Here is a 25403-nt window from a genome sequence, read left to right as displayed (position 1 = left end):
CATCCGACTGTGGTGCATAAAGGTCAAACTTGAGTCAAGTTTGACCTTTATGCACCACCTGAAATAAAACATCCAGAGGAAAAGGAAAAACAGAAATGTTTTTTTATTTCTACTCGACTTTATTAAAAAATATTATCAACAGAATCATCAGGAAACATGCTCTCACACACACATTTGGTTAAACAGGAGAATAAACAGACATCATAGAGCTTCCTGTTTCCTGTGAAACAACAAAACTGAGTTGAAAAACAAACGTTCTTGGCGGGCTGACGGTTAATCTACAACAAAAAGAAGACGAGCCAAACAAGCAACCAATAAGTGAAGGGCTTCATTCCAAAACGCTTTGCATCCAATTGATCAATAATTAAAGGTTGAGGATAAAAATGACCTGATGTTCCCCGTTTCCAAAAATATACAATATTTATATAATTACACGCAGCGAAATCTCTGACTTGGCGTCCGGTTTTGGAAGGAAACGCTTCACTTTAGGAAACATGACATCAAACTCAAATGAAGTTATAATATATAAAAAATACTTTTATGTTTGTAGTCATTTCTCTATGGTTTACATGCACACACACACAGACCTTAATAGAACCTCACACGCAGACGTTAACACACACGCTACACACAAAACTGACTCAAACACACGCTAACACACCTCACACAGACGTTAACACACGCACACACACCTGAATTGACTCTCATTCAAACAGAGAAAAAAAAAAGAAATCTACAAAAATAGACCATCAGGTGTTTTAACTCTTTGCCCGTCGAGCTCTCGTCCAAGTCGTCGTCTCCAGAAAAATCCACTTTGTGCACATCGAACCCCTTTGTACGACGTCGGCGCTCGTCTGTATTAATAAGATCATTTATTCACATATCGACAGATGAACAGATGCTACCGTCACACTGCGCTAAGCTAACGGCCGTTTTCTTTCACCAACAACTAACGTTGCCGAGGTGTGATTGTGTCTTCTCCCACACACACATTTTTATCAGAGCTTTGCAATAACGTGACGTTTCTTTGGAGTACGTGTCAGACGAGCTATGGAGGGTTTTAACGCTAGCGTGCACAGAGAGAAGAAACTCTGCCATGGGAGGAGTGAAGCCCGTTTCTGGGAGCAAGATTAAACAACAAGCACAGAACTTTAAAATGACTCTGTGAATATAATTTTAATCCCACAGTTTCAGGCTCCAGATCTCCAACACATCCAATGACAGACCTCCAATTCTACTTTGACCAGTCACAATTAGTTTTTATTAGTCTCAAACGAGCTTGGGTAGACCCTGAGGGCTCTGAGACCCAGATTTAAAAAAACAAATAAACTAAGAGAGTCTGCTGGAGCGCTGGATAGCCTAGCACTTATGTTGCATAGCGACCGTAGGTTCCGATTCCGACCTCTGACCTTTGCTGCATGTCATCCCATGCTCTCTCTCCTCCCAAAGTTTCCCCGTCTCTCTTCTGCTGTCAGATCTAATAAAGGCCCCCAAAATATCAACCCAAGAGAGTCTGCTAAACTTTATTCCATCAGAAAGAATAAAACGAAGAATAAACGCCTCAAATGTGTTGAGACCAAAAGCAAAGTGAACTTTTGCATTTCTCTCGGCATCTTTCATGTCTGGGTTCAAAACATCATCTATACGCGCACGCACACAAGCAGGTTGTAAGGAAGCGTCTCGTCACCTCTGTCTGGACTTATGTTTGACATTCTAGCCTTTCTTACTTCACATCAGGAATGTCAAAGTCATTTGTGTGAATTTCTACATCTTTGCAACGACTCGTTCTAGAAATAGAGTTAAATGATCTTTTGCTTTTGGTCTGAACACAAAAACATTCATTCCTAAATGTCTGCACAAACCCTCGCTATTCTGCCTCATGCTCCAAATTATTTATATTATTCCAAGTGTATTTCAAGTCGATTCATTTAGTTAATTAACCGACAAAAGTCTAGAACACAAAGATCATTTTGGTCATATAAAATTATTTTTCTTTGCTTTCCTGCATTGACCAGCAGGTGAACCTTTCGACTCGTCTTTGCCTTACTTCTTCGGGGAAAAGTGGGGAACCTTGAGCCTTTTGTTTGACCGTGAGCTGCGAGTAAATAAAACATTTAGATCGCAGTGGTGTGGTTTAGGTTGTTAAAGAGTCATTTCATGTCACCTGCTGTTGATTATCTTTCTTGACACTCTGAAAAAGTGAGACACAGATGATGAGGAATGAAGTGTCACAGGTTTACAAACTGAAAATGCTGAAGTAGAGACGGACGGCGTCCAAAATCAAACAAAAAATAAACTCTAGAGAAAAGTTCTCAAACTGTTCTGAGACTCCCAGAAACGAAATCAGACACCTTTTTTTGCTTGTTTGTCTTTTTAAAAACCTTCTGCATCTGAAGCAGCTGTGATGCTCTGTCCATCTGTCGTCATGTCTGCTCTCCTGTTCGTGTTCCTGTGCTCTCATTGGCTGACGATGAGCTGTCTCAGGTACGACTGCGTGAGGCCTCGAAGCTCCTCCAGTGTGTAGTCCTCGGGCATCGGCAGGCGGGTGATGTGTGGGGCCAGCTGTGCAAGCGGGATGCTGAGGGAGTCGGATGCTGCGTCGCCCTGCTGCAAGCTCAACACCACGCGGAGGATGTTCGCCACACGCTTCGCCATTTCTGCATGGAGGTGTGGGGGAGGCGGAGGGTTTGTTTAGTCAGAGTGAAGATCTTCAAGTTACAAGTTTTTCCCTCTCACCATAAACAACAGCCAGGTTCATCGACCTACCTGAACTCAGATTCATGAGCCTCCTCTTTCCCTGAAAACTCACGTTTTACCTACGGAGTCCTACCTACGGAGTCCTACCTGCAGAGCCCCACCTGCAGAGTCCTACCTACGAAGCCCCACCTGCGGAGCCCCACCTGCAGAATCCTACCTTTTCGAGTCCTAACTCATCTTGCAATACAGGAAGTCTTATCTTCTGTTTCCTGAATGAGTTACCCTCCGACACCTGTCTACTCTTCCTGAAACTAACATCCTCACACACCTGCAGCTTTGTGTTTCTTGTTCTTTTATTCAAAGAGGATCAAACTAAATCTTTGTAACTGAAGTATAAGATTTGTACTTTTGATCTGATAGAAGAAGCCGTTCCAGCTTGTTTGAATGTCATCATGGAGACGATCTGTGGACACTTCTTACAGTTCAGTCTGAACTTCTTCAAAGAGAGACTGATCACTTTAGACACTCTCAGCTCGCACAACTATCTTGGTTGATCTGTGCCGTGTGTTGATACTTCAGTGGGCTTTTAATACGACTTGTGGCAGGTATCAGGGTTTGTGTGTCGTGAGAAAATCCCATTGAGATTTAAGAACTCCTGACTTCAGACTCTCTTCAATCAAACTTTATTGTTTGTGTAGCCGAAGACGACGGTTTGAACGAGCCTGGTGGATAAACTGATTAAAATAATCAGACTGTTGATGTTCCCTGCGACAATAAGGTTCAATCTGACAACAGGTGTGTTCATAACTCGCCCTGCTGTTGTTATCAGCTGAGGAAAAAGCTGCAGACTCTCCTCTCCGTGTAAAACAAGATAACCATGGTAACAGCGGAGCGCTCACCTGATTGGGCGAGCCGGTCTCTGGCGGTGCTGCAGGGCAGCAGCTCGATCCTGCTGCACAGAGACGTTGTGTCCGTGTAGAGACGCTCCAGCTCGTAACCTGCATTCTCCATCTGACAGTGAGGAGAAAAACACAAATGTCAAACTCTATCAGAACTTTTATTTCAGCGCTGTGAACTCAGACGAGTTTATAAACATTTAACCGATTAACCCCTTCAGCTCCACCACATTCATCGTACAGCTTCAGTTTTTAGCTTGAGGCTTTAGTTTGATTTAGTCAAATTAAATTATTTATTTTTACATTTTCTCCTCGGGTCGTTCACACTGCAATGTTGTAAAGCGGGCAAAAGAAAAGAGCCTGCTTACCCTACTGCGAAGGTAAACAATGTAATGCGCACTAGACTGTGCCGATTGAGACATGAGCTAATCAGACCTATTTGTTTTTTTTAACCATGCTGTAAACATGTTAATCTCTGCTGTAAAAACAGGCTTTTTAGAATGGGTGTGTATATGACTTCCTGTGCTTCTGCAGCCAGCCTCCAGTGGACACTCGAGGAACTGCAGGATGTTAAATTTCAAAATTTACTTCATTTTTCAACACAAGGGTTGCCGCTTGCTTTCAACACTCTGTTGGTGTTACGCTTTAATGTGTGACCATGTTAACTGGTGACTTTGATCTGAATGCCTCTGAGGTCATTGGCAACAGCTGTTGAAAACAAAAAGGTCATCATGAACATTCCTGTGTTTAGTTTTCATTAAATTCAGATCTGATGAGTTGATTTTCATCAATAATGAAAAATGAACAAAGAGGAATTTGTGAGTACTTGCTGTTTTCATGCAGATGAATGAATCAGATTTCCTGAGTTTATTTGAATTTGAAAAGACCGGTTCAAGACTCAGAACAAAATGTCAGATTAATTAATAAATGGACGTTTCAAAGTAGAGATGGTGTCTGTACCTGCTGGATGTCATGCAGAGTCTTTATGACTCGGATGTAGTCCAGATAAACCCTCCCTGCCGTGTCCCAGTCCTGGATGGTCGCGCTGTGTTCAGGGACCGCCAGCCCCTCCAGGAACTCCAGCAGGTAGTCGTGGTTATCGTTGATGATGCAGTCTACGGCAGGACGGGAGGAACAAAAGAATACCTTAATTAACGATTCATTAAACAACTTTAAAATTCACAATTTCTGCAAAAAGTTCATCATTAATCTCCTCTTTTAGATCCGACTGACCACCTTCGGTATGCCTAACGTGCACGAGGTGGGTCCTTAACACATATTTTGTGTACAGAGCTGTGCGTGTTTAATTCGTGCTGTAGAACATTTGAAAGCTTGGCTCGTTGTGATCACGACCATGTTAACCATTTCAAGGTCCAACCAACACAGCAGCCACAATTTAGAAAAATCTCTCTGACAAACAAAAAACTATGTACTGTATTATGACACCGTTTGAAGGACATAACACTCAGACAAAATCGCTCCAATGAGACTCAGGATTCAATGACAGCCTGATTTAAAAGGTGGTTTCTGCTCCGATTCTGACGTATCTACACTGAGCCAACTGCTCGCGACTGGGCTGATGTCTGACGTGTCTTGTAAACTGTAAATCCAAACCGACCTCGGTATGTGACGAAGCCTCGTGTTATATCAGCGGCAGTTGATGATTTTTGGAAGAATTTTAACACATTTTGAAACTACGGATTGTTAGCTTTCAAAAGAGACTTTATTTGTGCTTGTAGTCCAAACGGTTGGAAAAGAGCCTGAACTTCTGTCACCCCCCCCCCCCCCCCCTCTGGATTCAGCATCTTTAAGCTGAAGGGAAATCTTTGCAGCGCCTGGAAACTAGTTTTTAACTCCAGAACTTCAGAACTCCAAAACCGACTTCAATCCAGTCCTTGAATATTTTTAGCTAAACTGCAGCATGTTTTCAAAATATTGTCAGTTCTCTCAGGGTTGTTACCTGAGGCCAGGTGTTGGATCAGCAGACGGTGACACCGGCTCCAGTATCCGGCACGGTACAGGTGCAGAGCCTCCAAGTGTCTGTTGGTGTCGCGGCATGCTCGGGTAGCCTTGGCCTCGTGGATCCACTGCTCCGGGATCAGCAGCCTCTCGGTCAGGAAGCGCTCCCTCCGCACCGACTCGTCCGTGTCATGCAGGGGGCAATGGAGGGCCAACATCTCCCGCACCGCTCGCTCCCGCTGACTGAAAACAAACAAAGAAAAACATCAGTTTATCGTCCTCAGGGCGAAGTTCAGCAGCTCAGTCCAGAATACTACGTTTTGTCAAAGATTTCCTTCAGGATAAATGAAGTTCGATGTGATCTTATAAATACTCTGAAATGTCAATTGTCTGCACAGTTTTGAAACTGGCACTTTGTTTCCTGTTGTGTATCTTAATTGGTCTGACTGACTCACCAATCAGAGAGCTCCCTCTCATAGCATGGATCTGTAGCATTTAGCTCTATGTGATGTCTCTGTGATTGTCACATTGTGCACGTAACTCTGAACTGCATATTGAAAACGAGGTGGGCAACATTTAGAGGATGTTTCAGACCCCTGGCTTCAGAAATGGTCGCTGATGGAGTCCAGAGGTCAGTAGAGGAGAGACCAGCGAGCAGTTGCGGGAGGACAGCTAACATTAGCCGCCATCACTAGCATCAGACGTCGATCATATTTTAAATTGTTTTAAAAGTTTGTAGAGATTTAGAGTTCTCCTCATACGTCTTTCCTGATTCTGTCACTGAGGACGAGTTCAGAAAATAATTTAATCAATAAAGACAAATTAAAGTCGTCAGATCTCGAGGTAGAAGAAGCCAGGTGACAGGAGATTTTTTTCAAACCTAGTAATAAAGGAGGGCGGGGCTTGACAAAGGGTCAATTTGTTTGAGTGACAATAACTATAAAGCGTTATCCATAAACTATTGTACTATAAATTATTTCAGCACACTAAGATGTGACAGCTGCTCTTCCTGTTCAGTGACCCTTAACCGTAAAAGATGTTTTATAGTCCTGGTAAAATAGAAGTTCGATCATCTGTGTCCTCATGTCAAACAGAAATATAATAAATTTATAATTCAAAATGAAGGATGAAGCATTACCATTGTCTCTGCAGCTTTCTGAACGTTTGTAATTTATCATTTAAAGTGTCTGTGACGTTTCCTAAATGAATGTCGGAAACTTTAGGTGTTCTTACGAGTGGTCGGGAATGTGCAACAGGATGAAGATTGCCATGTGCCATTGGCCCGCACTCTCCAGCTGTGCGGCGTAGCTGGCGTGGAGGAGACCCTGCCGCGAGGCGCTCAGGTGGCTGTAGTGCAGCGCTTGCAAGACTCCCCACAGGTGCCAGCTCAGACGGTAGTCCAGACGCTCCCAGGTGACGGTCAGAGGGTCCAACAGCTGCTGCAGGCTGTAGTGTCTGCATGGGAACACACAGAGGGATTAAAGGAGCGTTACACACATTTACTCAGTGTGGCTTGTTCCACTCAGACCGTGAAATATAAAGAAAATGTAAACAATAACAACATGACTGCGCAGACGTTATCACGCAACGTCTGCCCCGGACTACAAAGATGTTACTTTTATCGTTAGCTAAAATGTCCTCTTTATTCTGGGGGAGAAATAATAATATTACCCGAAATATATTATTAGAGCACTTTTCAAACATAAGAACTAAAGCTGCAACTACAGAATATTTACGTTATCAAAAGATTCTGCTGGTTTACCTGTCGCTGTAGAGTTTCAGCAGGTGAAAGCAGAGGTCATGAAGTGGACGTTTCGACTCTTCCTCCTCATCCTCCATGTTCGGCTGCTCCGCCTCAATGTACGGAGGCAGGGGGGCACAGGCGTACTTCCCCCCCTCACATAAGCCCTGCAGGACAGAAACAAGATAATGAAACTGTTTTGAATCATTCCCAGATATGAGAGCAGTTATCAGGTCAACAGGTGTTGCAGTCATGGAAGCGGGCAAGAGAAGTGGTTCAGATAGAAGTGATTGTACCCGACCTAAAAAGCCTCTGCATGTTTCTAATAAGCTCCACGAGCAGAAACGTGCTCAAACTAGGATCAATATTGGAGATGCTTTTGAAAAATGGAGAGAGGTTAGAACACAGAAAGGTTTACAGACTGATGGAGAGCTGGATAAACACTGAAGCTTCAGTGTCCACCATATGGCAACCTGTGTGAGCATCAACTCTAGAGAGGGGGGGACAGCTCTCTACAATGTTTAGAATTTGGACTGCAGTACCCATTTTAAACACTAGGTGTCAGAAAATGAAGTTCACGCGACTGCAGCTCACCTGGAAGGCAGCTTCATACTTGACGAGGGCGTCTGCCACAGAGGCCGTTGGCGGCAGCATGAACCAGAGGTGGACGGCCACGCAGCGCTTCCAGTCCAGCTCCGAGCACACGTTAACCTCAGAGTCAGACGACTGCCACACCTGAGGAGCAAAACGCACAAATAACACTATAAATCACTTTTAAACGGAAGAAATAATTTGTGATTAGGCTTCAAAGATTAAGTGTTGAACAATGGAGGTTAGACGACTGTGCAATGACGTGTTTTTTTACTTTTAAGACGCATTTTAAAATCACATTCAGGGACTCCAAAAAGTATCATGTAAGAGAATTTGACATGTTTTATTGGCCTCCAAATGAATCTCTGTGAGCCTGTTCAGGTAGAGGAAAATGAAGGAAGTCGTACAGGTTTCCCAGCGAGCAGCGTGAAGATACGCAGTCGTTCCTCAGGCAGGTAGCAGTCGGTCTGCATGCGGTTCCAGTCCGCAAGCTGCAGGGCGAGCAGTTCTCGACAGTACTGAGAGCCCACGGCCTGAGACAGCAGCAGGGACAGACGGTGGTCTCCTGAGGAAGCACAGAGAAATAAAGAGGAAATAAAGTCAGTTTGTCTTCTCTGCACATACATTGTAAATAATCGGCAGTGTTTTCACATTTCTGACTCACCTTTCTCCTGGGCGAGTCGACACGCCTCACTAATGCGGTTTCCCGTCAGGTAGCTGAAGATGGCGTCCGTGTGGCGACCGTTTCTGGCCTGCGCCACCTCCTCCTCCACCCTGGTGGAGGCTCCGTGGGCGAGCCAAGCAGAGAAGCTCCGCCTCCTCTCCAGCTGCTGCTCGTACTCGCCAAGCGTCTCCACGTCGGGATCCTGATCTGCAGGAGCCAAACGACCCCATAGAGCCTCACACAGCGTCCACACCTCTGACCAGTAACCCAACAGAGCTGCAGCGACAGACGGACATACATATATTTTAAATCAATAAATATGAATAAAATGATTTTCAGTCGATCACAACGGGGAAATTAAAACAATAAACAGTCTCCATGTTTTTACTTGAAAAGGAAAAATACATAATTAATCTTTACTATGACTTGAAGACTTTTGTTTGCTCAAAAAAGATAAGACCACGACGGGCTAATAATAGATCTTTGATGATAAAACTCAAAAACTAAACTAAAAGACGTCACGTAAGTTCCGTTTTTATTAACGGCCGACGGCAATCTGTAGCTTCTTTCTAACACATGAACTCCTAAAACTTACGGTCTGTATCTCCCTGTTGGTCGTTCAGTTCGCTGATCCACTCGGCGTATTCATGAAGCGCCGACACACCAGGCAGCGGTCGGACAAGCGGGCAGGCGGAGGCGTCCGTGGTGTCGACGGTGCTGTGCTTCAGACAGATCTCCAGGGGGCGCTGAAGCACCCCCTGGCTCTCCTCGTCTTCCTCCTCACTGCTCTTCACTGCAGGAGGCTCCAGACCCACCAGCTGCTCCAACAGAACCTTATAGGGACTTTCCACGAGTCTGAGGAGAGAAACACGCCACGGTCACGTTTCTTCAGTTTCCTTCTGCAACAGATCATCAAATCTCACAGATGGGATCATTTTCAGCTCGGCCAAAAAGAACCAGTAAGATATTACTACTGTGCCAGACTTTACTGACACTTGTTCGATAAACAATCTATGAACTGATTTTAAACGAGGAACATTGTGACAGACGTGGCCATTAGCAGAAGGAGTTCACGTGTCAGATTAGATGATAAATCATAAAACAAACAGAAGAGGTCTTCGTCTTACGGTTTGCTCCTGGCTGGTTTTGGCAGGAAGCTGAAGTCGGTTTTGGTGGTCAGTTCTTGGTCGAGCTGTCTGGCTGACAGGGAGCTCAGCTGTTGGCCGCAGTGTGCCAACGTCCAGCCGGGACCCCACCCCACCCTGAAGGAGCGACCTGCAAACAGCCCCGCGTCCATCAACAGATGGCCCTGAAAAGGATTAACCTTCATCAAGTCACATTCGGAGTTTAGAGTTTGTGTTCAGAGAAAATGAGAATAATTTAAAAAAACAACCTTCCCCTGAGTGATCGACTCTGTTAAGGGGACGGGGCCGCCCAAGCGTCGAACGCCAACTGTCCTGACTGCTGGCTCAGGAGCCCGAGGGGGCAGCAGGAAAGAAGTGGGTCCAGGCCCTGCCCACTGCATGGACCGGGAGGGTTCAACCGCCGAAGGAGACGCCCGAGACAGAGAGGGAGGAAGAAGAGGGGGGTGGGGGGAGGAGTCTGACATCTGAGAGAGGAGGCCGGAGGTGAAACGAGCCTGAAGGAGACCGCCCACTGGAGGAGAGAGAGAGAGAGAGAATACTCATCATGTTCAATAACTGCTTTTCCAAGTAATAGCAGCCAATATTCTAAAAGTTGGGGTAAAAAAAAAAATTGAAGAGGTTGGCGGAGTTTATCGTTTCCTACCTGAGGGTCGGCTCTGAGTCCCCGGCACGACCAGGCGAGGGGACGAGACGTCAGAGACCTTAGACACCTTCATGGCTGTGTGATCCGGGAACATGTCGTCGCCATCCTCGTCCTCAGCAAACAGAGACGCCTTCATAATCTGCAGACGGAACAGACATTTTAACACGGCGGCGCTCTGGCGATGTCATGAGGACAAACTGAGGACTGCGGCTCTACCTGAAGGGTGTGCGGGTTGATGCCCAGCGAGGACGCGATGTGGCCGGACGTAGAGACGCTGTCGTGCTCTGCGGAGATCAAACCTGCGAGCTTCCCGGCTGTTGTCTCCATCTCCCCCACAGGCAGCTCAATGTACCCTTCTCCTCCCAGCATGCTCTCTGTCGGGAAGCTCTGAGTTATGTCGGCCATGTCGCTGTCCAACTCTGCCATGTCGCTATGAAGATCAGCCACAACAGTGGACTGAAGACACAGAAGGACGAGGAGGTTAGAGCCACAAACACAGACTTCATCAGGGACTTAACATTTCCTATTTTCACCTACAGGAACTCTGAGCTTCATTCATACTGAAAACAGAACATACTGCAACCTTTGACCTTTTATCAGGACTCTACAGCAGTCTGTGATTTGTGGACATGTTGCCTGGTTTTGATCGTTTTTCCCAATCACGATCCATTAATCTCTTAAAATAACAGACATCTTATCCTGTTTAGACAACAATAAGAACTACACTACCAGCGCCCTGATTACTCACATTAGAAATTATATTATTTGGCATTTAAAAATATAAATTATTAGGCTTTTATTTTGAATGTTTGTACTGTCTTAAGCTGAGAGTACTTTACTTGCTGTGTGCTTTTATTTTGAGTAAGGCCCTTCCTGTAGAGTGATGGTTAGAACAGGAAGTTTAGGTGGATATGACTTTGGACTCGTCAGCTGAGCTGTCTGAGAGTTTGTTAAAGTGAAATGAGACATTCCAAGTTGCAGCAGTGTCCTTCTTTTACATCACTGAGACTACAGGGAGACACTGAGGATGACTATCTACGGTGATCCTGAAGGGACAAAATAACATGAGGTTAATCGTGATCAACTCGTTAATGCTGACCGCCCCGATTCAAACAAAACTCAATACCTGTCTCAGCCTGACAGGAGATATTAAAACTCTGATTTCATTTATCGTCATGAAGAGAAGCTAATCAGACCAAAATGTAAATATCACCTTGGTTAACTTTATTCATCTTTTATTATTCACATAATGAGAAAGTGCACTTCCTGTGTCACACCTCAGAGCAGGTTACAAACTGAAATAAGGTCGTCAAAATACGAAACCATACATGCTATTATTTCAATGAGCGATGGTATCAGACAATGCAGAAACTTAAAAATAGACTTCATATCTTAAGTCAGGTTTAACCAAAGCAGCTGTGACAGACAGAGAGAGAAACAGAGAGCGAGAGAGAGCAATGAATTTGTGTAATCAGCAGCAGCCTGATCTAAACTGTTGATCTGAAGAAGTTTAACTTGATGTTAAACACACAACAAACTCTCTATAAAATACATTCACAATAAAAGGCAGCTGAAACTCTTTATATTAAAACACCTCAAACACAATAAAGCCTGATACGTTTCCTGAACAGAGAAAATAAAAATACATTCTTCTTCTTTTATTAATGGCAGAAGTTAAAAACATCTCCTGCACTAACGTCCATCCAGAGTTCTTCTGGCTCCGACACGTCTGTCTGCACGTTTACATTTCTAATACTGAGCTCAGTGTGACAACAATCAGCTGCACAAACAGATTCTACCTCTCATCCTCACTTCTCTGAGAAAACTTAACATTTCTGGTATGTCAGGTCATGCTGCTGAATTATTGCTCCCCTTCTGGTCATCATCGAGTCGGTCACTTGTAATTGATCCTGACTATATTTACCTTCAGATGCTCTAACCCTAAACAGTAAAACATTCCTGCCTTTAAAGGCTTAAAGATTCAATGTCGAAGATATTTAATGTGGATATAAAGTGTCATGGCATTCCCGGAGAAACAAAACAAAACAACCGACTCAAAAACTGTAAATGAAAACAAGCTAATGAAATCAAAGGGTTTGCGTGAACTGCTCCTTTAATCATCTCTCTGTGTGTCAGTGAGGATGAAGATGAGTGTTGATGGGCGCAGGCTGCTCTACCTGAGCCTGCGGCGCCACCTGGTGCTGGGATGGGGGCAGTTGTTGCTGCAGATTGGAGGGAGGAAGTGACATCATCGTCTTCAGCTTTTTGGGGTCTGTCTTGAGCGGGACGTCGTCCTCCTCGTCAGAATCCTGGAGGCCGTATTTGGAGAAATGGCTCACCTGAGAGAGAGAGAAAGAAAAGATAGAAATCGTCACACAGGAGGACGACAGTTTAAAAAAAAATTCTCTGACAGAACTCCAAAAATCTGACTGCATCATATGTACCGGATTTTACTTAAAGTTAATAATTAGGTACAAGTTTCAATTCTGGTATCGTGACCACCCTGCGTTGGAGTCCGTAAAGAAGAACCAATGAAACAAGAAAAGAGTCTGAGTTATTTTCAGGTTTAAATCAGTGACAGACCTCAAAGACCCAGGATCCAGTCTCAGTTCTGTACTCAAGGAATTTGGCGCCCTGTTTGCGTGAAGCTTTCTCCAGACGGCCCTCGTAGTTCATGTCAGTCAGGCGCTCGGGGCTCCTGATCTGGATGCAGGTCGTCTTATCGTTCGGCCAAACGCCGTCCAGAGTCACCTCGGCCCGCCTGCGACACACACACAAAGAAAACGGATTAGATGAGGCAGAACTTTTCTACGAATCCTCCACCTTTAACGACTGTTCAGACATGACAGACAGTTTACAGCGCTCATGTCACTCGCCTGTTAAGCCCCTCCCCCTCAGGCGGCTTGTTTTTGTCATCTGGATACACGATGACTTCTTTGCGTCTGAAGTGGACAATCTCATCCAGGTTCAGTCCAGTCACGTTCACCTCGCCGGGGAAGAAGATGGAGCCGTAGCCTGTGAGAGCCAATCAGAGCAGAGAAATGAGACAAAACAGGTGAGTCTCACACGGGCTGAGAACCCAGCAGGTAAACAGAAGTAGACTATCGCTCTGATGAGTTTGGACTGAAAGTGTCTCAGACTTCAGAGAGCTCAAACGTCAGACCGTCTGACGTCAGGTGAGAGTGAGGTCTGGTTACCTTTCCTGCCGACAGTGAAGTTCTCCACCACACAGTCTCCGTTCTCGTCCACCATCTCCGACAGATCATCCATGGAAGGGATGGTGTAGTATCCCACACGGTTCAGAACGATGCCTGAAAAACAGGAAGCAGCAGGTGATGGTACAGTTTAAAAATAAAAATAATCTCTTTCCTCTGACCATAACGGAGAACATCGTAAAGGAAAGACTTCAAAGAGAATTTACTTTTACCTTTCTGTACATCTGCCAAGAAGACGTGAATATATCTTTATTTATCAACATCAGTGCAATATTATCTGATATATTATTTTCCTTTGGTATCAGAACATATAACTGTTTATTATTATTACATCTTTAAATTTATTCAGCTTTCAATGTTTCCCTGAGAGCTCTGACGTTAGTGTGGCCACCTTAAAAACACACGCCCTCCACCTTAACTACTGTGAAAAATAAGGTTTAAATCCTCCAGCGCCTTGACGTGAGATCCAACAACAGTGCCAGATGGCCACACGTCATCTGCAGATTATTTGTTATTGAGTTTCACATAGATGAGTTGTGTATTTATAGTGTTTGTAAAGTTGATGTTTCTGACGGAGGAGAACCAATACTGATCTTTAAATGATTCAGTCTCTTCTTAGATTTTTTAAATTGTTTTCTTTCTCTTTAATAGCTGTAGGGCGCTCTTGTTTCCCAAATTTTCTGATTCTGCCCATGCAAACGTGGTTTTCTGAGTCATCTCTTCAGTTTGTTTACATCGCCGGGACGGCGGCTGACTCCTCCCCTCACGTATAAAAGTTGTTTAATTGAGGGACTAGAGAAAAGAAGAATAACATACTGTACTCACAGCTGAACTGCGTTTCTAGATCACGCTCATTTCAGGTAAATTTACATGCAGTGTGAAGATACGAGCATAATAAAGATCGCTAGCATTAGCATGCTAACACAACAATGCACAAGTTGTTTTGGTTTAATGCTGGTGCGCAAGGACGAAATCGGCTGGATCAAAAAAAAAAAAAAAATCACATATAAAGCCTTTAAAATGATCAAAACTTTAGGGGTTATGTATCCGTATTTCTTACCTGCAGGGTGAGGAGACTGTTGGGACTCCTGTGGCTCCTCCTCTCTCTCCTCCTGCAGAGACTCCTCCCCCAGGGACGCCGACACATCCTCACTGCTCAGCTGAGGAAGAGAAAATGAGAAATCAACACCAGAACCTCTACAACGACCTCTCAATACAAACGTCTACAAAGAGTGTGCGGGTAGAAATACTGAAACATACGTTCCACATGCTTAATTCAAAAACTTCAGTTTACTCTGATCTTAGAAGGGACCAACACAAACTATTGTGTGAAAACTGAAATCAGATTCTGCAGATTATTCAAGCCGGTGATACAAGATGGTCTCTTTAATTGCATCAACAACAGATTTGAATGTCTCGACTCTAAAGAGAACAATTAAGGATGTGTAAACACTCCCTCTGTTGTCTCAGAGCTTCATGCACATTCTGCTCCCAGCTCCTCAAACACTCTACATGATTTAAACCAAACACAGCATAAAAACACAGATCGATTAGAGGAGCTCCTCTGACCTCCAGTCCGTTCCTGGCTGCTTTGTGCAAGTTGAGGTCGCTGATGGTGTCCTGCAGGCTGGTCTGGACCCTGAGGGATCCCTGAGGGATCGGTTTGGCGATGGGGTTGACGTAAAATTGTGTGACCTCTGGGTCGTCTTCAGCTCGGCTGCTGCGGCCCGGCGCCTCCCTCAGCTCCTCCTCATCCTCCATGTGACTGAGGACAGAATAACGGGGGAAAGGATGCGATTCAGCTCTGCGTCATCTATCAGCTCACTGTTAAGCTTTCTTCTTTAAAATCATTATGAATCCATTATATTTTAAAAGAATCAAGTGGACGGTGATTAAATGTTTCAAATTAGTTTGTGTGTTCATACCTGTGTCCATTCTGTGGATAATCTGAAGGTGAAGCGAGGTCATCTGTCTCTTTGCTGATTGGACTGTTGTACTGACTGCTGTTCAGGTTCTTTAGCACAAGTTTCTTGATACTCTTCCTGTCAACAAGACACACACACACAACGAAACACACAACGAAACACACAAAGTCAGCTCGATGCAACACTCGTGATGCAGCAGTAAAGTCAGATTTGTTGAATTAAAAATGTTTTCTCGTAGTTTAGCGCCGGCTACACGTGATCGTGTTGGTGGCGGATCTCACAGAACACTTTCAAACACCTGTTCAGACACTATTGCCATGGTGATCAGGTGGTTACCTGGGTATGAAGGCTCCGTTGGTGAGCGAGGGCTCGTCATCATCCAGGCCATCGAAGAGTTGCGTCTTGGAGGCTCCCGATGATGTAAGTGCTTTGGGGCGGACTCTGGTCGCAGGGCGGGGCGTCAGTTTGTAGTGAGTGGGTGTGGTCAGAGCCTTCTGAGCCGTCGGATTGGTTGGTTTCAGACGCTGCAAGAACAGGTTTGTGATTGTAATGTGGCAACACTTTCATTCTGTCACAAACTTTTCAGTTAATGAAGACAAACAACAGAAGCTTTGTCAATAAAAAAAAAAATAAAAAAAAAAAAAAAGCAGCTTCGTCTCTCTCACCTCCTCCTTCTTCTTCGGGTCTGACAGCTGGTTTCTGAACAGCGGCGAGTCTCCGTACGGTGAGTAGGCCAGGACGCTGAGCTGCTGCTGTAGCACGGCCTGCTGGGCCGCCGCTGCATTCGGATCTGTGAGAGCTGCAGGCAAGACATGAAAAAAAACAAATCAACAAATGTTCCTGAGAGGGACAAGAAATGAAATATTCACAGTTAAAAAATTGGAAAAGTGGAGCATTATGATCAATACCAGTGTGTCCCGCAGCAGTTTATAGAGAAGGCGGCTGCCGTAATGTGGAAGAAATGTTGTGTTGGTTTGCATGTGTTTTTCTATCGTTTTTATTTATTGATTATCGTGGAAGCAGCTGAATGTTCAGCAGCACTTCGTGTCAAAGACAAATTTCCCGAAGGGTAAAATTAGGTGTATCTTATCGTAACAACATGCACCCTCCGCCTTAACTACCGCTCAAGAAAAAAACATTGTTGATTAAAATCCTCCTGCGCCCCTTTGAGATCCAACAGCAGCAGGATGTTGTTTGGATCAGACCCCGACAGTTCAGGCCACATTAGATCTGCAGAAATGCAATTTTTCTCGGTGTAATCTCACAAAGAACATCTACTTTTTTTACGTGACAGTGTGACATTGAAGGTGAAGACATGTTGAGTTATAGTACGTTTTGTGCAAAGTTAAATACTTCTAAAAAAATAAGGTCAGATTCTTTTCTCTGTCTCACCGACGGGCTGCTGCGGAGCTCCAAAGCCGAGCGTGCTCGTCCCGCTGTTGAATCCTGTCGCTCCGAACGTTCCCATGGTTCCCAGCGTGGTGCCCAGTTTGTTCTGGTTACTTCCAAACAGAGATGTCTGACCAGCACCCACTGCTGAACACACACAACACTGTGTCAGAACTCTAACTCAGCTGCTCATGAAAAATCAGAACTCTAAAAAATTGTTTCCGTCAAGTGTAAACCAATTATTATAAAATAAAATCTGAGGGTGGTTTCTCATTTTAGTGTTTCACGTTGCACCACCGAGGTACGAGCATGAAAAAGGGGCTTTCAGTATTCTAAATGTTGTTTAACTTTAGTTCCTGGTTTTAGCTCGGTTTATGTTTGAATTCCTTCCTGATGTCGTGGTCTCTCTCGTACCTGCTCCAAAGCTGGTTCCCAGCCCAGTTCCCAGTCCTCCGGTGGCCGGCTTGCTCCCAAACAGACTCCCTGCAGCGGGGTTCGCACCAAATCCTGAAAAATATTTGATCAGTGACACAGGTTTGATAACGATGTGCATTGTGGGACAAATCCACACGTAAGTAGAGCAATAAATCTCTGACGGCAGACTTACCGAAGGTGGACGTGTTGGCTGCCGTGCCCAGCGTGAGCGCCGGCTTGTTTCCAAACAGCCCGGTGCCGGTGCCGAACGACGGGGCGCTGGTGGTGGTGGTGCCGAACCCAGCCGTCTTATTACCAAAGAGACTCGGCTGTAATAAACAACACATGAAGGCATATAACACATGCAGAGTTCATTTTTAGCAGAAACGGCTGATATAACCATGTGACTCAGAGTTTCTGATACTGATAAACTGACTGGAACTAAAATGTGTTCGATATCAGATAAAACCGTTTGTACCTGAGTTCCCACATTTCCAAACCCAGTGTTGGGTTGGCCGAACAGCCCCGCGGCTGTCCCAAAGCCGGTGGCCGTACTCGTCTGAGCTGCGCCAAACAACCCGCCCGACTGAGACGCTGCAGTGTTCCCAAACAAACCCTGAAACACAGGAGAGGGAAAAAATGTTGGGAGGAGAGAGAGGGGGGATACGACGCAACAAAGGGCAGAGGTCGGATTCGAACCCACAGCCGCTAAGATGAGGACTCTGTAAGTGGGGCACAACATAACCACTAGGCTGTCTGTAACATAATGGTAGGTGGATCAAAGTGTTATCTCTAAAAGGTGTTGTTTTTGTCCCTAACAGGCTTAGTTTGTTAGGTTGTTATTCTAATTGTGCAACTGGCACACGGATTGCTGTGTGTTGCTATTTATAAACCTCGGGAATCAGAAAGACTCTCACCATGCTGCTGGTGTTGGCCTGTCCCATGGTGTTGGTGTTGCCGAAGGAGAAGCCCGTGCTCTGAGTGGTGGTGGGCTGACCAAACGGCTTGAAGAGGCTGGCGGCAGGCTGCTGTGTCGGCTGGCTGAACAGACCGCCGGCTGTCGCACCGAAACCGGCGGCAGGTGCTGGAGAGATGAAAAACAAAGAGCATGTTAACGTAGAATATTAAATGAAACGATACTTGTCAAAACCAAACAACATACATACCTGGTTCTAAACCGCAGCAACAAAATAGGAGTTTAATTGTGTTCTTAATTATAATAATTATTTAGTTTTAATGACCTAAACAAATTGCATACTTAACTCGTACTTTAACTTTTCCAATAGTTTTGTGCAACTTAAGACGGATTAGACTTTGTTGTAGTTATCACTTACTCGCTCCGAAAGTGCTCTTGTTCGGTCCGAAGGAGAAGCTGGTGTTGGGGGCGGTGGCGCCAAAGAGACCAGTGGCAGCGCTGGATGTGGCCGGGGCTGCTCCGAACATGCTGCCCGTCGGTGCCGCCATTGGGGTGGTTGGACCCTTCCTGCCTGCCTGGTAGTCCTCCAGCCTCAACTCCTGCAGGGAGGCACGGGAGAGAAAATAAAAAACTTAAAGAACATAAAGAAAAGGTCAAACCCGTAAACAATATTTTTCTGCACAGTCGCTGCACGTTGTAGACTGAACACGATAGAACTCGTCACGCAGCAGTGTGTCACCCTAAAGTCTCACCTCCAGGGACTTGTTCTCGTACTCCTTCATGGCGGTGATGCACTGGTGCTTGGTGTTGATGTTTGTGGTCACGCCCGCTTTCACCATTGTGTCACTTCCTGTTGGAGGCTGAAGGTTGGAAAACAAAAGACAAGTTTAATGTGTGTTATGCTCAAACTTTTGGGTTTCCATTTGACAAATTTCAGGCTCCAAATTGTCATCCAGTTGGTTTGAAGTTTAAAAACTGGCAGTGTCATATAAAGGAAACTTTTCTGTGATTTTCTCTCGCTTTCCTCACCAACAGAGCTCGTTTTACAAAGTGGAGATAATGGTGCATTAATAATATCCACATCATGATTGAAATGTTGACAACACTGGAGAGAAACTTTATTCTGTTCAAAATAAACGCACCACGTGTCATAATGTTTACAAGGGGAAACTAAAAAAAATAAAAAAAATCAGAAAGCGAGAGATGAGTGAATACGTAGTATTTAAATGTGACACAGCTGCAGACGGCCATCCCTCTACAGACAGGTTTTTCTGTGACATGTCGTGCGTCCAGTTTTACTCACGTTGAACTTCACGGTGGTTCCTGGCTGCTGTGTAGCGGAGAAGCCCGCGCCTCCAAAGAGGGAAGCGGTTCCACCAAAAGGGTTGGCGGTGGCAGTGCTGGTGGCGCCGAACAGCCCGCCACTGCTGGTGCTCGTCCCGAAGCCTGGAGGACACGGTGGGAGGGAGACTTTGTCAGGAGGTTCTGAAAGTTTATTAGATAAATCTCAATGGTGTCTACATGAATTAGAAACTACAGTTTCATGATACCAGAATTTTAACCCTGATATGATTCTAGTTAAAGTCAAAAGCTTCTGAAACCTGTTTCAACAGGAACAAAAAGTCCTAGGTACCAAATATTTGTTCATTTCTTCTTTTCAATTAATTCTAAATTGTACACAAACAATGCCAACTTATTTGCGAGACTGAGACAGTGCTCTCTTTCGATCAGCTTTTGGTTGACTGCTATGACTGAAGATCTGAAGTTCTTTAAAAACTTCTGTACTTTTTGAAAGGATCAATCATTAGGTGTTTTCTGACCAAACAGTTCTGGGATCTTTTTGAGGAGGAATTATCTTCTATCTAGGGAGTTCCCTGAGAGCTACACATCATTGGGACTTGTTTTTCTGTCTTCATTTAAAATGACATGGTACCTACTCTGAAGCAGGAGCTAAAAAAGGTTCCTCTTAACAAAGTTCTAAAGGAGGAGGGTACCAACGGCTCCTAGAACTATGAAGAAGTTTCTGCGGTCTGAAAACACCTTTGGACTCATTTCTCTCTGCAGCAGTTTGGCTGAGACATTTTTAGAATTCATTCTTTGTATTATGTTGTATTTTTGGTTCTGCTCATGTTTTTTAATGAAACAGTTTCATGCTTCAGAAGAAGTTTGTCATTAATGATCATATCACATTCAATAAGTAAGTACAGCAGATATATATGGGGGGTTCTCACTTCCAAAAGAGGTGGGCTTGTTGGCACTGAAGGCATTGTTCTGCTGGGAGAAGAGTCCACCGGTGGTGCCCGCTGCCGTGCTGCCAAACAGGTTGGTGGTCGTTCCGCTTGCTGCACCAAAACCGAAGCCAGTGCTGGCGGAAGAAGCCGCCGGTTGGCTGAACGTACTGGACCCAAACAGACCGCCTAAAGGAAAAACACGGAGAATTTTATTATGCAAAGTTTTTCTCTGTTCATCTTTAAAAGCCACCTTCTTTACTCAATTGATAAACATGTTAGGGGATTGATTTACCGATATCTTTCACTTTATTTCTTTCTGCTGGAATACAAAAAAGAAGTTTGAACACTGGATTAAGACACTTTGCAGGAAGACAGTCTCTGGTGGAGCTCATAGCACTAAGAAACTGAACTGCCAAACACTTCATAAATTTGACTGATATTATAGATGCATTCACACATGCACCAAACTCCTGAAAATGCCTCCAAATCTTCAGGGTCTGCTGCATGTGTGAATGCAAACAGACATTTTTTTAACCCTAACTTTATCAAGAATGTTTCCTGCCAACCTCCTTATAAAATGTACACAAGAAGTCAGATGTGTGCACACAGCAGGAAATATTCAGGAAAATGTCCTGCTGTGAGGGACATGTGTGAAAGCACACCTCCGGAGGATTACAGAGGCAGGCTGTCTAGAGATTTTCTGGAGTTCATGTGTGAAAGAGGCTTAAAGATAGCAGCTGACAAACCAGGTTTATTCTGTGTAGCGCCGAACAGTCCTGGAGCGGTGGCTGTGGTCCCAAACGCAGACGTCCCAAAGCCTCCTGCTGGTGCCCCAAAACCTGCGTCTGAAGAAACCGAGTTCACATGAGGAGAGGATGACATGAGGACAGGACATGATGCTATAAACACCTGCTGCAAATTCACCAATCGAGAACAAAAAACTAAGAAAGGTTGTTTTGTCTGTACATCTTTTTTATCAACCTGTAAAGAGCAGTTAGAGTCTCTGGATATTTGGACTGAGCCGTTTGATCTCTGAAGTTTACGGAGTCTATTGTAATATTTCATCTGTGTACTTGCTGGTGCCGAACGATATGGGATTTTTTGGGCCGATACTGATGTTGAGGAGAAAAGGTGATGCATTTGTTCATCTGTGTTGCATATCTTCCCTGTTCCCCAGAGGAGAAACATTAAAATTCAACGACCAACATGCGAATTCAGTTTCAACATGGCGTCTGGTTTGTTGAACTTTAAAATTTAGAAGTCTAGAGAATCAAACCGACAATAAGGAAGTCACTTTGTTATTTCTAACATTCACCTAGGTGTTGTTAAAGGTTTGCATCACAGAATTTACATTTAAAAAAAAAAAAAAAAAAAAAAAAAAAAAACTTACTTTGCTGGCCAAAGGTTGATGAGGTACCAAACCCCCCAGTCCCTCCCCCAAAGGGAGTACCAAATGACTTGTTGAACATCTTGCCCTGCTAGCAGGACCTCATAGGTTGTCTGTATGGAGACAAACAAAAACCATAAACTTAATATACTGTTTGAAAACCTGCATTTCTACAGCAACATGTCTTAAGCTCCACATAGACAAACAGTCAGACATGCATGCACACACAGCAGTCCAAAGACAGTCCCCCCCATTACGCTGCCGCGAAATTGAGGGGCGTAAATATAACTTGAAAAAAAACAGTCTGAACAGGGATAATATTATTGTTTTCAGGCGTAATGACAGCAGAGCTACAATAATATTATATTATATTAATAATAATATATTACCCTATATCTTGTAGGTGTGTATCTCTTGAAAATACATTAATATGTCTTAAAACCCCATGATTTAGTGCCCAGCCAGCCCTACAACATCAAGATACAGATTTGTAAACTAAGAAATGTAAAGATTTGGTCATTTTCTGTTATATCGACCATTAAAGGAGCAATCTGTATCTCTGACTCCTAGTGTTTAAAATGGGTACTGCAGTCCAAATTCTAAACATTGTAGAGAGCTGTCTCCCCCCCCGCCCCCTCCTCTCTAGAGTCGATGCTCATGCAGGTTGCCATGTTGTGGACACTGAAGCTTCAGTGTTTATCCAGCTCTGCATCGGTCTGTAAACCTTTCTGTGTTCTAACCTCTCTCCATTTTTCAAAATCATCTCCAATATTGATCCTAGTTTGAGCATGTTTCTGCTCGTGGAGCTTATTAGAAATATGCAGAGGCTTTTTATCAATTCAGTCACTACAGATCTTACTGATTGCTACTTTAAAAAAGAGTGGGCATTTAGTGATTTATAGTATCAAAATCCATTGACTTAAGATATTTTAACAACCTTACGCACATGGATTTCCTAGTTTCAACATAAAATATAGTAAAACTGCACAAAATACCAACAGTACTCTAAAAAATAAATCAACTGAGAACTCAAACATTATTATTTTAAGACTTTTAGTTTCACATTTGACACTTACACACGAAGTCAGATGTGGAAAGTGAAACTTGGACGTTGTTTTAAAGTTAAGTGACGATGAGTTTAACTCTGAAGTTAAAAAATGTTTTATTTTAAGAAATCATCATAACAGACTTCCTGCTCCACGTGCAGCTCACCAGGCTCAGCCGTTCATCCAAACACCGGGAATCCTATATATTTCATAATAATTTAATATTTCAGCCCCTACTTGATGGGGGAGGTTAAACTGTAGGAAAACATAGCCGAGTATTCTCGAGATATTTCCAGATAAAACCAGTTAGAAACTAGAACACGGAGGCTAACACGGACATGTATCATCAAGACTGACGGCTAACAACACATTACGACTTTAATACAGCTGTCCACACTGTAAGTATTACCCACAATGCAAAAGCATGTTTAAAATTCAAACTCATACTTGTATTTTGACGCTACTGACAGTTTGTTAAGAGTTACGTGTGTCATGCTAACGTTAGCCAGCTAGCTCGCCTGCTAACTACGCAAACGTTAGCAAAACAAACGGCAGACAGACGAAGGAGAACCGTGAGTTTAAAACTCAGTTACCTAAACCAACGCTGCTCTGGTCGGTGGGTTTCTTTATCTTCCTTTCGTGGTGTTGTTGAAGCTATCGAGTCCAAAATGATGTTTGTTTAGACAAACATCAGCAGCGCCGGATAGCTTTGTCAACGAGGAGGGAAAATTGTCGACCAGCAATCGTCACGACGCACATTCATACGTCATGCGTAATGACGACATCACAGGTGACGAGAATTCTTCTTCTTCTGTTGAGTTTTATGGCGGTTGGATCCATACTACCGCCACCGTCTGGATTTGTTAGTTTAATCTTTGAAAATATTTCCAGTGTTGTGTCCACCCACTGTGATCCATTGTTAATACATTTTTGTTGTCAAATTAAAGAATATAGAATAGAATTACTTTATTGATCCCAAACTGGGAAATTGTGGCGTTACAGCAGCAGGTTGTTAAAACACACAATATGAGCAAAAAACACAATATAATATTAAATACAAAGTAAATAAGTACAAAAAATATCAGAACTAAGAATGTGAATATATACAACCAGGATTTAACTAAGCATTACTAGTTTTAAATAGGATGATTAAATATGAAAGATTGAATGTAAATGTGCAAAAACAGAGTTGTAAATGGATAGTATTGATATAAGTTAAAGTGCATGAGTGTAGACATATTATAAGCAGAAACTATTCAATATAACGGCGAGTAGACAGACAAATGAAGTGAACATGAGTGCAGGGATAATTTGTAAATTTAACATGTGCATGTGCATTATATGAACTAACAGAAGAAAATAGAGACGCCAACAACGACCCTCTTCCCACTCACACATCTACTGTGTAACGGCCCGTAATTCGTGGATACAGCGGTTACTGAAGCGACACGAGCTGTTAAGACTTACGTCATATAGCTGCCCACTTTGTTCACATCTCCCGCGGACCATACTTGTGTACACATGAATCGGGCGTGGTACAAAAGTACAGTACATTTGTGTTCACACTGATCAACTGAACTGGACTTTTGGGTCAAGCTTACTCAGATCCGGACCCAGGTCCCTAGCGTGAAACTACCCTAATACCTGAAAGATGATGCCCACCCTTCCCCCATGTTGTAAATTGGGAATCCCAGTCCGTCCACAGGCACAATCCCATAACTCTATGGCTGCATTCACATGAGCCAAAAGTGACCTGAATCAGATTTTTTACTCGGGGGTGGGGGGGGGGGGCTAACTGCATTTAAAGAGACACACACAGCAAAACAGAGCGTTCTGAGAGAGCTGGTTTATACAGGGTCACAAACCTCCTCTGGTGCTTGATTCATGTTATATTTTGACCAAAGCACAGCACAGATGTTTCATTTAGACCACAGGGGACTGTTTGAAAAGGGGAATAATATGCCCTCTTTAAACCAGCCTCAAAATAATAACTTAAATAACTAAAATTAATGTGTTTCTGTGAGAGGGACAAAGAGCATGTCAGAATTTCCTCTCAATATATAACCTACTACTTGAATACAATACGCCTTGATTTTAATATTATACGTCATAAGACAATGCTGTCTGTAAAATGGCTGGTAAAAAAAATAGTGACTGGTAAAAATAGATACATATCAGATGATGACCACAGAGAAAGTACAGATCCCCTGAATGTTTCACCTTATAGTAAGAATAACAAGCCGATGAGAAAAGAAAGAAAATAGAGCAACTTCTACCACATGGCTCAGGGCTGGTTACGAAAGAGGGAGGTCACACAAAGATACTCAGTCAAAATTCTCTTTATTTTACTAAAATTATCCAATGTATTAACTCACTAATGTGAAATGTGAGAATGAGGAATCAGTCATCTTTGAAATGTCTGTGTGAGTGAAAATGCTTGATGATAGTGATGAGTGCAGCAAACCAAACAAAGTAAAGGCTGAGGTGGCTACGTCATTTTAGTCGATACAGCCAGAACACTCTGAGATTTCTCCATAATAAAGG

At 43.7% G+C, this 25403-nt stretch overlaps 1 protein-coding gene across 6 annotated transcripts; it reads right to left on the bottom strand.

Annotated features, from left to right (window-relative positions):
* Nucleotides 1–88: 88 nt before the first annotated feature.
* Nucleotides 89–23618, bottom strand: nup98 (nucleoporin 98 and 96 precursor). Of its 6 annotated transcripts, none has more exons than XM_020633264.3 (36): nt 23453–23618; nt 21817–21926; nt 21173–21271; nt 20719–20745; nt 20427–20612; nt 19499–19680; nt 18948–19055; nt 18614–18794; nt 18197–18363; nt 17758–17895; nt 17473–17608; nt 17280–17372; nt 16869–17012; nt 16142–16275; nt 15813–16000; nt 15477–15593; nt 15121–15316; nt 14612–14711; nt 13534–13647; nt 13213–13351; nt 12920–13097; nt 12514–12675; nt 10553–10792; nt 10337–10475; nt 9942–10204; nt 9676–9857; nt 9144–9403; nt 8549–8824; nt 8292–8449; nt 7888–8028; nt 7315–7460; nt 6786–7007; nt 5554–5795; nt 4554–4708; nt 3597–3708; nt 89–2657 (listed from the first exon to the last, which is right to left on the bottom strand). In XM_020633264.3, exons 2-36 carry the CDS (start codon nt 21893–21895, stop codon nt 2458–2460), a joined length of 5604 nt encoding a protein of 1867 aa, XP_020488920.2. In that variant the 5' UTR covers nt 21896–21926; nt 23453–23618; the 3' UTR covers nt 89–2457. The 6 variants fall into 6 exon arrangements, with proteins under 6 accessions (XP_020488920.2, XP_020488921.2, XP_020488923.2 ...); XM_020633265.3 differs by having other exon boundaries at nt 16869–17009; XM_020633267.3 differs by having other exon boundaries at nt 19499–19641.
* Between the last annotated feature and the right edge of the window lie 1785 nt (nt 23619–25403).

The sequence above is a fragment of the Labrus bergylta genome, chromosome 14 (assembly GCF_963930695.1).
Source record: "Labrus bergylta chromosome 14, fLabBer1.1, whole genome shotgun sequence".
Taxonomy (NCBI): Eukaryota; Metazoa; Chordata; class Actinopteri; order Labriformes; family Labridae; genus Labrus; species Labrus bergylta.
This window is presented reverse-complemented; position numbering and strand designations above follow the sequence as displayed.